The 16,104-nt window shown below is 37.8% G+C and overlaps 1 protein-coding gene across 3 annotated transcripts; it reads left to right on the top strand.

Annotated features, from left to right (window-relative positions):
• Positions 1–11,646: 11,646 nt before the first annotated feature.
• On the top strand, positions 11,647–14,666 carry LOC122056500 (protein HAIKU1-like). 3 transcript variants are annotated; one of them, XM_042618477.1, is made up of 2 exons: positions 11,647–12,957; positions 14,404–14,666. In XM_042618477.1, the coding sequence occupies exon 1, from the start codon at positions 11,835–11,837 to the stop codon at positions 12,741–12,743; it is 909 nt and encodes a 302-aa protein (XP_042474411.1). In that variant the 5' UTR covers positions 11,647–11,834; the 3' UTR covers positions 12,744–12,957; positions 14,404–14,666. The 3 variants fall into 3 exon arrangements, with proteins under 3 accessions (XP_042474411.1, XP_042474410.1, XP_042474412.1); XM_042618476.1 differs by having other exon boundaries at positions 14,283–14,418; XM_042618478.1 differs by lacking the exon at positions 14,404–14,666 and adding an exon at positions 13,381–13,552.
• The last annotated feature ends 1,438 nt before the right edge of the window (positions 14,667–16,104 follow it).

The raw sequence follows: 16,104 nt of genomic DNA, 5'->3' as shown, positions 1-16,104 counted from the left end.
ATGCATGTTTGTTTCTTCACATATATAAACAGTGGATGTTTAAATTTTAATTAAATATATTTATTAATTAATTAAATATATATAGAAATGTATTATTAATTAATAAATAGATATTTAATTAATTTATGGTTCAATTAACTGAAAAATTAAACCAGACCAGCTTGTCCAATCAAACCCAGGTTTGGTTTAAATTATTAGCTGATTTAAGCAGACCAGTTTGATTCAATGATACCTAGATCTGGTTCAAATTATTTATTGGTTTAACCAGTTTGATTTATTATTGAATTAATTGGGGTGATCTTGATTACAGAAGTTGGGCTGATCAAATATGACCAGATTAGTTCTATTGTGTCAAATTTGATAAAAAAAAAGAGTAGATTTGCTCTAATCGGTCAGACTTAATCCAATGAGCAATTGGACGAATCAAACGAACCTAAGTTTGATCAATAAGTCTGAGATTGACTTAAATGAGCTTACACAATAACAAAACATAGGTTAGAAATCTCTGCCCAATTAGATTAGTTCTAATGAGGACAATAGACTAAGCTTAAGATCCGGATTCCTGATCGATCGGTCCAATCGGTCAATCAACTTAAACTCCTGAAAATCAAGAAGATTTGTTTTTTCTTGATTTATAATGATGGCTCTATATCTGTATAAATTGAATTAAACTAGTTTTGTACTGGTTAGTCAGCTTTGTACTGACTTATTTAAATTTAATTTTTCAGATGGCTCGGACGATTACCACAATAACTCGTCGCGAAGTGCGGCGAAACCAGCTCCAGGAGGAGATTCAGGAGATAGAGTATAAGTCTGCTTATGAAGTCGACGGACATGTTAGAAGGCTTGATAGACTATTCTGGAAACTTGAGCAAGAAGAGTTTCCGGTCCTGGACAGTTATAGGATCTGGGCATTGATGCATTCATTGCCAGAGTATCCTAGGGTAATAGCAGACTATGTATGGGGACGTCATGAAGGACGCGCCATATATTCAGAACTGTGTGAGGAACTACTTCACTATATGGGTGAAGAAGAGCCTAAAGAGTTTGAAGAGGACCAAGAAATGTTTGAGGAAGATCTAGAAATAGATATGATGAAGAATTCTGAAGTTGCTCCATCTGAGATTATTCCAAATGAGTCCAAGTTAATAGAGATAATGTTGGCTGCTGCACTAGTATTTGTCCTAGTGGGAGCGGTGTTGGCCTATCTTGTTTATTAGTGTTCTGTTTACTATCGTTATGTATGAACAGTGTTAGCTCATTTAGTTTTGAGTCATGTAATAATTTCTGTCGTTATGTACGAACAGAATTATATAATGAAAATGTATGTTATATATTAACTAACTTGCTCATGATTAGTTCATGTGAATATGATTAGTTCATATGAAAAATGATTAGTTCATTTTAATAATGATTTGTTTATTAGATGGGATATGTGCAATATGATTGATCAATGTTGATTAGATTAGAACAAACAAATGATGAGTGGAAACAATGTTATCACTTGATTTTGTAAACTAATTCTAATTTACACTGAGTCAATAATTAATTACACATATATGAATTACACTGGAATAATAAATAATGTGTTTATTTATATAGATCATGGCAACTAAAAACATCATAGTTGAACTCAATGAGGGTGAAAACTTATATGGGGATAACTACAAAATCTGACACCTCAAGATACAATACATTCTTGAGAAACAAAAAGTTCTAGAGGCTGTAAATCAATTCATGGAAGAACCAGCTGATGGTTCTACAGCACAGCACAAACGTGACCTTGATGCCTATAAGGCATGGAAAAAGAAGGACTCCATTGCTAAGGGAATATTGATTAGTTCAATGGTGGATGACCTAGTATTTGAGTATGAGCCATTATCATCGGCTCATACTGTCTGGGTAGACCTTAGAGAAAAGTACAGTGGAGTTAGTCTCAGTAAGCTCCATTAGCTAACAATTAAGTTCGATAGCTATAAAAACGCTCGAATGTTACCATGGCCCAACATCTCAGGGAGATGGGTAACATGATTCGAGAGCTTAAGACTGCTGGTCATGCATTGACCGATGAACAGCAGGTTCAAGCAATTATCTATTCCCTTCCTGATTCTTGGGAAATGATGAAACAGAATCTGACCCACAGTGAGAGTATCAAGACTTTCACCGATGTCTCACGCCATGTTGAACTTGAGGCAGAGAGGATTGAATCCGCAAGGATTTCTGGTCAAACTTTTGTAGCTGAAGGTTCTGATTCTAAGAATAAGAAAAGATGGTTTAAGAAAGGAAAAGGAAAAGGAAAGGAGGCTAGTGCTGTTGCTGTTAAAAACCAAATCAAGAAGAAAGGAAAGAGATATGGACAAAGACCTATGAGCAAGTTGACCTGCTTCAACTGTGGCAAGAAGGGACATTTTGCTGAGGATTGTACTGAGCCTAAAAAGGTATATCCATTTTTATCTTCTTTCCACGAGTAATATGTTGCAAGTACAGTGTTGTTAGTTGATTCATATCCTTTGTGGATTATAGATTCAGGAGCAACGAATCACGTAGCACGTGATCGAGCTACATATGTGGAATATTGTCGGGTACCAGCTGGCAACAAATGGATATATGTAGGAAACAATGCAAGAATTGAAGTCAAAGGAATTGGCACTTGCAAGCTCAACCTACGTGATGGGCGTACCTTGTTTCTACATGATGTCCTGTATGCTCCTGAGATTCAACAGAATCTGGTTTTCGTCATTTGTCTTCTTGATTTAGGTTATAATGTAAATTTTTATAGCCTTTGTGTGAAACTTCGAATTAACTCTGTGTTAATTGAGTATGGTTATGTAATAAATGGGTTTATACTTCTTGATGTAGAACCAAATAATAATAATGATTGTTTTTCAAACATTGCTCTTACTAGTAATGCTGATGTTAATGATGAAATTTGACATGCTAAGCTATGACATATAGGACAAGAACGAATGAATAGATTAGTTAAGGAGGGCCTTTTAGGTACTCATGCTAAGATTAACTTATCTATATGTAAACATTATCTTGCTAGAAAGATGACTACAAAACTATTTAGTAAGGCTATTAGGGTTGAATCACCATTGCAATTAATTCATTTAGATATTTGTGGTCCAATGAATATGAAGGCTAGAAATGAGAGTTCTTATTTCATTACATTTATTGATGACTTCACATGTTGTGGTCATGTGTATTTGATTTCTCACAAATTTTAAGCATTAGATTGCTTTATTCGTTACTTGAACGAAGTTGAGAATCAATTGGAACGTAAGGTTAAAACCTTGCGCACTGACCATGAAGGTGAATATTTTTCTGATCAGTTCAAGACAATGAATAATGAGAAAGAGATTATTAGATAGCTAACTATCCCTGCAACTCCACAGCAAAATGGGGTTGCTGAAAGAAAAAATAGGACTCTTCTTGAAATGGTTAGGTCTATGATGACGCAGGCTAATTTGCCAATCTTCTATTGAGGAGATGCATTATTAGTTGTGCCCTATATACTTAACAAAGTGCCTTCAAAGTCAGTTCCATCTACCCCACATGAACGTTGGATAGGCAGAAAGTCGGATTTAAGTAATCTCAGACCTTGGAGGTTAGCAGCCTACGTTCATGATAAGACTCACAAACATGAAAAATTAGGACCCAGAGGTAAGAAGTGTATCTTTATAAGGTATTCTGAGACTTCTAAAGGTTATGTTTTTATTAGTGAGCGGCAAGATGGAACCATTTCTGAAATAGAGTCAAGAAATGCTACTTTTCTTGAAACTGAGTTTCCAACACGATGTGAAGTTGAAAAGACAATTCCTCTATATGAGATAGAGGAGGAGGATAATGTTTCTTTATCAACAAATCAGGAGATGTCTGAGTCTAGTCAACCTAGTGGGAGTAATTTGCCACTGATGAGTCAATTTCTCAACAGTTTAACCTTCGAAGAAGTAGTTGTCAGATTATTCCTCGGAGAAGGTTTGATATTGAGAATAAGGCATTGATGATTCTCCCAATTGATGATGAGGAACCTCGAACAGTTGAGGAAGCTTTGAGAAGCTCAGTAAGAGAAAATGGAAAATTACAATGGATGAGGAAATCGAGTCAATGAGAAAGAATCAAGTTTGGGATTTAGTCGATCTTTCTCCGGGCCGAAGGGCTGTTGGGAATAAGTGGATTCTCAAAGTAAAGATGAAAGAAGATGGATCGATTAATCACTACAAAACTCGATTAGTTACAAAAGGATTTACCCAGATGGAGGGTATTGACTTTGAAGAGACATTCTCCCCAGTTATGAAGTTTGTGTCAATACATGTCATCCTAGCTATAGTAGCACAATATGACATGGAATTAAATCAGATGGATGTAAAAACAACTTTCCTTAATGGTAATTTTGACGAAGAAATCTATATGGTACAACGAGAAGGTTATGTTACTGAAGGTCAAGAGAAAAGAGTATGTAGACTTAGGAAGTCTATATATGGGCTAAAACAAGTGTCAAGATAATGAAACATAAGATTTAATTAAGTCATTTTGTCTTATGATTTCGAAATGATCAATGATGATCATTGGTTTACCTTAGAAAGGAAAAATGAAAAGTTTGTCATTTTATCATTATATGTTGATGATATGCTAATAGCTGGAAGTGGCATAAAGTGTGTGATGGAAGTCAAAAGTTGGCTTTCATCGTAATTTGACATAATAGATATAGGAGAAGCAGAGTACATCTTAGGAGTGAAGATCGTTAGAGATCGATCAAAAAGTCTTTTGGGTTTGTCTCAAGAAGCTTATATCACTAAGATGCTACAACACTTCAATATGTCATATTGCAATATTGAACAGACACTTATAGCGAGAGGTACTGTCTTGAGCAAAAGTATGTATCCCAAGACTCCTGAGGAAATAGCTAAAATGAAGAAAAAACTATATGTCAGTGTTATCGGTAGTTTGATGTACACTATATTGTGTACTCGTCCTGATATAAGCTATGTTGTTGGCTTAGTTAGTTATTTCCAGTCAAACCCAGGATTGAGACACTAGAAAGCAGTGAAGAGGATATTGTTGGAAGCCCAAGATTGTTTTGGTGTGATCAACAAGTTAAGTTAGGTCCTGTGTATTTTTAACCTTGTATCTAAGTGTGCAGGAGCTTAGGAGTGTAGGTAGTCGAGCGGAAGACACATCTAACGAGAAGGACGACACACGGTGCGTCCGAGGGATGAGGCGCTGCGGAAGAGTGCACCGACGGGCGAGAAGGAAGTGTGCAGTGGTTCCGAGGGATGAGAAGCCAGAGCGGAAGACTGCTCGGGGATCAAGAGACACAACTAATGAGAAGGTCGGCATGGGGTGCGACCGAGGGACGAAGACTACGGATGAGTACACTGGCGGACGAGAAGGAAGCACATGACAATTCCGAGGGACGAGAAGCCGGAGCTGAAGCCTGCTCGAGAAAACCGAAAGTTGGGTTCAGATGAGCCCTTCGGGGCGCCCCTACCAAGGCTATAAATACAACCTTGGTCCAGAAGCTTTTAATGGACTCAAGCAATTCATTTCCAACACTTGTACGTTTCATTTTTAGATTAACTTCGTTGTTTTTGCGCTTAATCGTTGTAAGAGGCTTCTCCGCCTGAAGGAGATACTAGTGCGACATCTTCCTTGGATTAACAATCTCCCCGGTTGTAACCAAGTAAATCCCTGTGTGCCTCTTCTTTTACTTTCTGTCTATTTAATTATTATGCAAGTGTTAGTTTAAGAAGTTCAAGAAGGGTTGTGTGTTTTATTATTTTTCCGGCTATTCAACTCCCCTTCTAGCTGGCCCTAGCGGTCTAACAAGTGGCATCAGAGCCTAGTACGTCTCAGGAGGACTAACCGTCGACTAAAGCAACGAGATGGCCGGAGCTAACATCTACCCACCAACTTTCGAGGGGGAGTTCGCTTTTTGGAAGCGACGAATGCAGGTTTATTTTAAAACTGATTTTAGTATTTTATTAATTATGAAATATGGTTTTGAAGTGCCCAAAAGCAAAGATGGAGAAGAACTTGAGGAGCATCAATGGACTGACGAGCAACGTGACGAATTCATAACAAATGGTAAGGCTGAGTCTTGTCTTTTGAGCATACCTGCCCAGGATCTCGATAGAGTCAGAAAATACAAAAGCACAAAAGAACTTTGGGAAAAGTTCTTGAAGCTCTACGAAGAACCACTTGAAGTCGAATCCAACTCCTCGATGGACACCGAACCCCCGTCAGAAGAATCCGAGACGGAGGAAATTGTCAGAACATCACTCAATGCCGAGTATCTACCAAAAGATGCAACCAACTCTTCCTCAATAAGTATTGAGAGCATCAATGAAAGGGGAGTAACGTCGGGAGAAAGTAGCTCAATAGGGGGAGAATCAATAGCTGACAAGGTAAGTCAGGTATGGTCTCCACCTCCTGACCTATTGTTTGATTCGATTAAAAAATTGTCAAAAGATTTTTTTGAATTAGAAAATATATTGTCAAAAGATTTTTGCAAATCAAAAATTATTTTATCGAAAGGATTTTGCGAATTAAAACCCAAAAAATTATTTAAGAATAGTGGGTTAAAGGAAACTCATGCAACAACTGTCGATCAAAGAATTTTGATAAACTAACAATAGAAAATAACATGATAAAGGGAAAGATATAATTTTCTACATGCTCAATATTTTTTGCTTCAAATTTAAAAAATTATGATTTGAGAAATTATGATAAACTAAAGTGGAAATTTAAATATCACAATAGAAAAAAAATTATTAGAGAATTTGATCTAAATTAAAAACTTAGATTTAGCACTTTCAGCTAGAAAATTGAACCTTTAATTTCTTTATGCGGCTTTGTCTAAGAAAGTGGTTGTTGCTCCAATAACCAAGAAAGTCTAGTGCCTCGCCACTGCCTGGAAGCCAAGTATTGAAATAAAAAGTTTAATTGACTAACTGAAAAAGCATTAATTTGAAATTGAATAAAGCTTTAAAGAGTTACTCAATTTGTTTTAGAAAATTCTCAAAAATAATTTTTGCTTGCAAAAATTTAGAAAAATTTTTGCTAAATAATTTTTTTTTACTTAGAAATTTTGTTTAAATTTTCATTCACTTAGAAATGTCTTCAAAAATTCATTGAAATAATTTTCAACATTTTCTGAGTTTTAACCCTTAGATTTTTTCTTGGAACCCCATTTTTTATGTGATCAAAGGGGGAGAAGGAAGAGTATAAGTCTAGGGGGAGGTAGACTAAAATTTTCTATCTTTTTTGCACTTTATTACAAAATTAGTTAGTTTATTTTTATGCCTATTTACCCTATCTTAACTTGGGTTGCTCACATCAAAAAGGGGGAGATTGTTGGAACCCCAAGGTTGTTTTGGTGTGATCAACAAGTTAAGTTAGGTCCTGTGTGTTTTTAACCTTGTGTCTAAGTGTGCAGGAGCTTAGGAGCACAGGTAGTCGAGCGGAAGACGTAGCTAGCGAGAAGGACGGCACGCGGTGCGTCCGAGGGATGAGGCGTTGTGGAAGAGTACACCAGCGGACGAGAAGGAAGCGTGCGGTGGTTTCGAGGGACGAGAAGCCGGAGTGGAAGACTGCTCAGGGAGCAAGAGATGCAGCTAGCGAGAAGGTCGGCACAGGGTGCTACCGAGGGACGAAGACTGCGGATGAGTACGCTGGCGGACGAGAAGGAAGCACACGACGATTCCGAGGGACGAGAAGCCGGAGCGGAAGTCTGCTCGAGAAGACCGGAGGTTGGGTTCGGGTGAGCTCTATTCCAGATGGCAGAGATCACCCAAGTGAGCGGAACCGGAGCAGAAGACCTGGATCGAGGTGAACGGAGCCGGAGGAGAAGACCCGGGCTGAAAAAGTCAACAGAGTTTACTTTTCCAACCTGTTCGGGGCGCTCGGAGTTGGAATTTATCCAAATCATGGTTAAATCGTGATTCGTGCACAAGGGATAAAATTTTATCCCTCCAGAGTGCCTAGAACCCTTCGGGATGCCCCGACTAAGGCTATAAATATAGCCTTGGTCCAGAAACTTTTAACGGGCTCAAGCAATTCATTTTCAATATTTGTACGCTTCATTTCTAGATTAGTTTCGTTGTTTTTGTGCTTAATCGTTGTAAGAGGCTTCTCCGCCTGAAGGAATACTAGTGCGACATCTTCATTGAATTAACAACCTCCCCGGTTGTAACCAAGTAAATCCCTGTGTGCCTCTTCTTTTACTTTTTGTCTATTTAATTATTATGCAAGTGTTAGTTTAAGAAGTTCGAGAAGGGTTGTGCGTTTTATTATTTTTCAGGCTATTCAACCCCCCTTCTAGCCGGCCCCAGCGGTCCAACAGATATTCAGATATCTCAAAGGAACAGCGGATTATTGTCTCTGTTTTCAAGGATCAGAAATGAGCCTAAGTGGCTACACAAATGCAGATTGGGCAGAGGACTTTGATGACAGAAAATCCACATCTGGCTATGTCTTCTTGCTGAATGGTGGCACCATCTCATGGAACAACAAAGAAGCAGGCTTGTGTAGCCTTGTCGACAATGAAGTTGAGTATGTGGTTTGTGCAGGGGTTGTGCAAGAGGCTGTCTGGCTAAGAAGGTTCCTGAAGCATCTGAAGATTGCTGAGGATAGTGAGAATCCTGTTACAGTGTACTGAGACAGTCAAGCTGCAATAGCTTTTTCCAATGATCCCAAATATCATAGCAAAGGCAAGCATATATAAATTATGTATAATTTTGTAAGGGATATTGTTGACAAGAAAAAGATAATTCTGAGTACATCCCTACACGAAATATTCTTGCTGATCTTTTTACTAAGTCATTGACTAAAGAGTCATTTTATAGACATGTGAAGTCTTTGGGACTTGAAGAATGTAACTTATTGTAAAGATATTTTGATAAATAAAAAAATATCATGATCTATTCAGTGTATATGTCTTTGTTACATTCGAATAAAAGTCTCGATAAGCATGTTGGCAGGTTGAGATTAGTCCACTCACATGGACAATCATTTTTATTTGTTGAGTATAAATGGAGATAAGATCGTTACTTATGGAACAGTTTATATAGCTGTGAATAGAGACATACCTATAAGTTAAGGTCGCCTTGATAATTGTGTCAAAATGAGATCATTTATGTAATGATCGAAGTAAATGAACCTACTATTTACTAAACTTGTTGAAAGTCAGATTGAAATTCATATGTTGAATTCAGGATCAGACATTAGGTATATCTAGATCGAAATCTGTACGATGTTAAATTTTGAGAAAAACATGTGCTCTTTTTAGTAAAGAGAATAACATCATAGCATGTGATTCATACCACATGTGCTATGGTGACAAGAAAGGTAGTAGGAGAATGGATCTCTGCTTCTCTACTATGTGAGACCCTTGAGATTATAAGTTAATCTCAATCTTACCCTAAGTGACTATTTAGCTGTCTACTTGAAGTTCTGATCAGTGTCTACTATTTTAGCATGTTTCCTATTGTCCATAGATGATTCGGTCTATGGAGCATAACTAGAAAAGCGACTGATTAGAATGAATAAATTCTAGTTAAAAAGGAAGATTAAGATTGATTTACATCTGTGACATTTATTCACTGGTACCAGTTATATTTTTAGTTCAGTATATAAAATGTAATTGTGAATAATTTGTTTGGTTGGAGATGTTGAACATGCTTTTAACATATAGTCAATATGAGGGATTAAAGATGTTCATAATGATGTAAATAATTTAATTTGGGGTAAAGACAAGTCATTTATGTCTCTGATTCATTCAATGGAGCAGCTAAGTAAGATGTGACAATCTTCTTAGCAATTGAATGCTCACTGTGCTTGCTGTCGCACGAACCATTTTCCCTAATGTATAGAATAGATGTTTTTATATTGGTCTTTGTGACTAATTAATTTTGCTTTGGTATTCGTGACATGATCACCTTGAAGTCTATGTGACTGACATGGTCTATGTGACCATATGGATTGACTTGGACGAGTGGGAGATGTTAGACGTTGAGAAAATGAAAGGGCGTTGTTTCCCCTTCATCTCTCTCCTTGCTGCATAACGTCAAGGAGACGAAGGGGTGTCTTTTCCTCTTCGTCTTCCTTAACCTTCTTATAAAAGGTGCGCCCAAGCCATGAGCAGGGAAGAGAATAAGAGAGAATGCAGCAGAAGGTTTGGCGGTGATCAAAGAAGCAAAGCAGAACATCTGGGATTTGACTCGTGAATTTTGAAGGACTTTCTGGTTACCTGTGATTGTGCTTCCGACAGCGGCAGCATCTTCGTCGACCGACATTTTCTTCTGCGATTTCTTCGGGAGATCACTATGAGTGATTATAGTTTATTTCGTTTCTGTTCCATGCTCTCAAATATGCAACAAATTATAACTTTTTTTTTTGGCAATCTAGGTATTTAGGTCTTACATTTCGATTAATCCCGGAGGTGATTAGTTTGGTGCCATAAAAGTGTTTTACTGATTATCAGGGTAAATCTGATGATTATAACTTTTTTTTAATTAATCCATTTATCTAGCTCGTTGAATCGATTAATCTTGGAGATGACTAATTCGATCCTGTAAAAATTTTTCGTTGGTTATAGGATTAATGGAGAAGTGCATATAAGTGACCAAACAAACCCCACTTACAATCATAACATTGCCCCAAGATTGTGATTATAACTTTGATTATGACAAAAAATAATAATTCTTACTCAGTGTCCTCTAAAACTGTCCTAATGTGATTATAACTCATATAGTGATAAAAGGTGATAGATAATATTTACTCTAGACGTTTCTTATAATTCGTCCCTAGATTATATGAATAAAGATAAATTATGAGTAACTACTAACTTGAGCAGTAGTTAATACATTAAAAAAACCTGACTACTAGTCAAGAACCTGACTACTAGTCAAGAATTGATCCTAGATATAATTATAAGTTATATTCTATTAAAGATAAATCATTATCCTAACCACCCTCACGAGTGTTCTCCATTGTTAAAAGAGAATAAATCAGAAAATCAAATTTAACTATTATACGAGAGAGGTTAAGCTTTTACCAACTCGGGCTGGAGGTGTGATTATAACTCACATGTGGAAAAAAAACAAGTTGCAAACCCACAGTGATCACGCTGGCAATTTTAACCAAGTAGCAAGCTTTGTGGCAGTCAAGTTGCAAGATTTTACCGACAAAGAGAGAAAAGTTCTGGTAAAGGGAAAAAATTTATTTGTATTCTTAGATTATTTTTATGGAAAACATATCTCAATTCTTATTTAATTTAAAGTCGTTCATAGATTATTTTATAATAAATAAATAGAATATATCTCTACTCTCATGCAATCTATTTTTTCTGGCTTATAAATAAACAGAGCATTTCCGATCCAGTCCAAATGGAGTAACGGAATCTGGAACGTGATTTTTCTTTTATTTTTTTAAATAAAATAAGATAAAATGGAAAATGCAATTAAATAATACATGTAAGTTATTTATTGTAATATGGAAATTAAATAATTAATAAACACACCTGTCCCCGCCACAGTCCGGCACGCTTCATTTCCCTTCGCTCAAGATTTGATACCCAGGTCAAGTCAACGTACTCCCCACCCAGACCAATTTTTCTTCTCATCCCATAAATCCGTCGAGTTACACCTCTCTTCCACCCCCTCCCCCTCCCCCTCCCCCTCCTTTTCCGTTGTTGTTCTCCGTCTCCAGATCTCTTCCTTCCTTTTTTTCCTCTCGCATGCCTCATCCACCACCACTACCATCATCACCAATTTCAGCATCTTTCTCTCTTCCCAGATTAATTCAAGTAGTTTGATCTGATTGGGAGGACAGCGATGGATCACTCCAGACACAGCAACCAGCATCAGCAGCTGGGAGTCAACAAGCTGGGGAAGAACATCCGCAAGAGTCCTCTCCACCAACCCACTTACTATAACCACAGGCCTCATCCTACGCCGCCGCCGCAGCCGCAGCCGCACCACCAGCCTCAACAGCCGCAGCCGCAGGTCTACAACATCAGCAAGAACGACTTCCGCAGCATCGTGCAGCAACTCACCGGCACGCCCTCCCGCGACTCCACCCCTGTACCCGCCGCCCCACAGCCCCGCCCCTCCAGCACCCGCCTCCAGAAGATCCGCCCTCCGCCGCTCGCTCCTGTCGCTCGCCCCCCTCCACCTCCTCCTCCCCCGCCACTCGCGGCCCGCCCTCCTCCCTCTTTCGCCAATCCTAACCCTAATATCCATCACAATCACCCCGTTGCTTTCCCCCGCCCCTCCCCCTCTGCCGGCCCCAGCTGGGCGGAGTCCCCCGTCTCCGCCTACATGCGCTACCTCGAAAGCTCCCTCCTCAGCTCCGACACCTCCCGCCACCCCCGCCCGCTGCTTCCCTCCCCGGGGCTGCTCCCTTCCCCGCGCCCTCCCTTCCCCTTCCCTTCCCCTTCCCCCCGAGGGCTCCCTAATTCGGCCTCGCTTCCGCCCCTTACTCCGCCGTCCGCTTTCCCTTCTCCGACCGCGTTTTTGGATCTGCTCTCGCCCAGATCTCCTTACCCCCTGCTTTCACCGGGGTTCCCCTACCCTCCGCCGATGACTCCCAACTTTGCCCTCTCGCCGTTACCGCAACCAGGAATTTTGGGGGCCGGGCCGTCACCCGGGCTGCAGCCGCCACCTTCCCCCGGGCTCTGGTTCCCTCAATCGCCGTCAGGGTTCTTGCCCATACTGAGCCCTAGATGGAGGGATATGTTATAAATTAATGATCGTTGTGCGAAGCCCAGACTCTACTCCTGTGTCAAACCTTGCGAATTTTAACATTCTCAAAATTGGTTTCATCTATTGGTCTGACCAAAATCCGAAGCACAATACTCAAGATGATGATGAAGACAACTGCTGGCTTACGGAATTCCTCTCGAGATATTGGTGGTATTGACTCGGGAGTTCAAGATCCAAGTGTGGCTGGCATTAGGTAGGTGAAGTGCAGTATATTTAAGTTTCTTGTTGGTACTATACACTTCTCTTGCAAAATATTGGTGGGTATTTGATTTTGATGACTAGTATACTGCTTTCATTCAAATGAAATGATGTATCTTTGAATCGACTGGTCCAGGAGAGATCCCCAAATTAATACCTTGTCAACATGATAACTATCCCCAATTCATTTCCTAACATGTCTGGAGTGTATGTATTGCATACAGGTTAACTTCATTTAACTGCATTCCAACTATTTTTCCAAACTAAATTTCTTTTAAGAAAGAGTAGCATGCTTCTTTGTTTAGTAGAAATGTCATTTATCTTTGCCTCCGACACTCATTAGCTTGTTGCCTGTAACTTTTCTGTTCTTCAAGTAGTTGACTGAAGTAGTAAATCCTAAGATTAGATACTTGGCCAGATGCTTTTGAAATGCCAATATCTTGTGAGTGTCATATTAGTAAGTGATATATGTGAACTTTTTTTTTCCCTTCATATTTGGCAACTGCCATAATAGAAGTGATGGATGAGAGAATGTCGATTGAGGTAATTTGGTGTATAAGAACACAGAATATAATTCTTGACACTTGTAAGTTGGTGACTTTTCTGTCTTTTAGAAACTTAATATGCAAGTTGAAGAAAATTTATAATTTGCAGTAAATGCTACAACAGTTAAGTGTGAAATCATCTGATATAGCACTGTCATGGATTTAGCTATTCATCTTAGTTTGCCAAGCTTGTTCATTCTTCTTGTTTAGCTATTCTCCATCATCCATTTTCCCCTTTTGGGCCAACAAATACATTAGCTCGCCAAAGACTATGCTAATAGATCTCAACATTGCTAACTTGATTCAGTTAATACTTAGATGCACCTCTTCATGTGGCAATCATGGCCCAAATTATGCTTGATGGATATGTTTAAAAAGATATGGTTGGAATATATTATATATACCAACTTTCCCTACTTGGGGTCATCATCTAACTAAAGAATATCGAGGCCAAGTTCTTTGTACACCCAAATTCATCCTAACTGCAGAAGAGGATATTGCTTCTCAAACTCTCCACCACCCTTTTTTGGGGTGTGGATAAGTTATGTTGATGCTAGTCTCCATGATTCATCACCTACATAAAATAATTCATGAATCTGGTGAAGTTACAAGCTCTATAAGAAACAGGAGTGGGTCATTTACAAGCTTAGTTCATTTTGAAGTTCAAATACTTCGATATATTATATATCTGAATTTTTTGTTGTAATTACTCGTATGGTATTTATATAGAAAAGAATTCGGTTGATTTGCTATCAATGTATAATTTACATTGTAGGTCCAACATCTTGATGAAGTGTAGATAACATTATTTAGCAAAAAGACGTAGTCTTTCTACTGCTACATGCATTCAGCATGCTTTACAATCTCACCTTCAGTGTACTTAATCTGGATGGCAGATGGTATTCATTGTCTGTTTGCTGGAGAGAAGAATTATCAGTTATGATCGATTTTAATGCTGAGAAAATGGTCCAGAAACTAGTGTTTGTTTATCAAATGCCTTCTTACCCACCTTTACCATTTTTTTTCTTTTCTCTATTAATGCCCGAGAAACATTTTCATAATGATTGATGCTTTTTGACCGGTGGTGTGTAACCTGGCCGTCATCTTCTTTCCTTGAAGTGATTGCACAGCTTTAAGGAATGAGTTTTTGTTGTATTTACTAATTTTCTCTTGGTAGCTCCCTTTTACCGTATTATTAAGCATATGCAAAATTACAAATAAACTTTTGCTTCTTTTGTATTTATTAATGAACCCAACTATCTGATAGTATTCTCTTTGCTAATTTGGATATGTTGTAAAGTTTAACTTAGTACAAATATATTCAATCCTACCTCTCTTAATGATTAGTTAGTAGATTTGTTAACTTGTCATTAGAACTAACAAAAGAGCTTTTTAGATTGTATTTTCTTTTTAATGAAATAATAATTTATCTCTATATGGATTATCCTCTCTAGAAAATGCAAGTTCGAGACTAAATGCATTGCAATTTGGTTATCATAGTAGGATTTTATTCCTACTAGGATTTTAATTTTGATCCTTTTATTTATTATCTTAAGTGTTTTATCGCATCTCACGGGGACAAAAAAAAAAAAAAAAAACAATGCTATCTAGTTAGTGATTTCCTTTGTCTTAATACTAATTTGTCATATAATTCATAGTAGGGCCTACAAGTTCCCACTATACCTCTTTGAGCATATCTAGTAGGTACTTGCATATCAGATATGGATACCTTCTTCTAAGCGATAAAACTCATATATTAAGAGTGCTTAGGTTATCCATCTAATCTAGAAGTCCACATAAATAATAAAAAGAATATGTTTTCCAAATTGTAAAATGAGGTTGAATATTGAGTGATTTATAATACTCTTAGTCATGTTTTATTCTAGAAATGAATTGAATTTCAAACTAAGTTCTTAAATATTAGAGCAAAAAGTGATATTATTTATCTCAAGTGGTTTAGTATTATTAATTCGTATTATTAATTCCATGATAAGATATAAGTAGGTAAATAATATGAGATATTTTGTCCTAGCATAGTGGCCTTTTACATAAAGGAGGTTAAGAATTGATCTTAAGATTTATTGGAGTAAATACTCATATTTCTAATTGTATTAATTTGTGGGGACCTAAGTTCTCAAACATTACTAGTTTGAATTGTTGGACGTGTGTGTGTTAGGACCTATCGATGAGTAATCCACTAATAATCTTTTTCGGAATCGTCAGAAGAGGGGATCGAGTACAAAATAGTAAAAACAAGTGTAACGCACTATTTTTTCTTTTACTATACTTTTTCATTTACAATAACTAAGTATAGAATTTTAAACTTCATTACCTAATACTCTTTGTAGACGGCTGGCTCGAGCTCGGTGTTGGACGACTACTTAGTTGGGTGTAGCAAAGTTATAGCAAGGCAACAATAGGAAGCCGAAGCAGTCGAAATCCTAATCGGACGCGTTGAAGCTTGTTGATGATATGAAAGCCTTGGTTGAGATGGTCTTTTATAAGGCGTGGAAGGTGCTTTCTATAGTAGTGCAGGCACTTTTTATAAGCAAAATCTTATTCGGCAAAGAGCTGCTTCTTATCGTCAACAAAGTTGA

The sequence above is a fragment of the Zingiber officinale genome, chromosome 3B, assembly GCF_018446385.1.
Source record: "Zingiber officinale cultivar Zhangliang chromosome 3B, Zo_v1.1, whole genome shotgun sequence".
Classification (NCBI taxonomy): Eukaryota; Viridiplantae; Streptophyta; class Magnoliopsida; order Zingiberales; family Zingiberaceae; genus Zingiber; species Zingiber officinale.
This window is presented reverse-complemented; position numbering and strand designations above follow the sequence as displayed.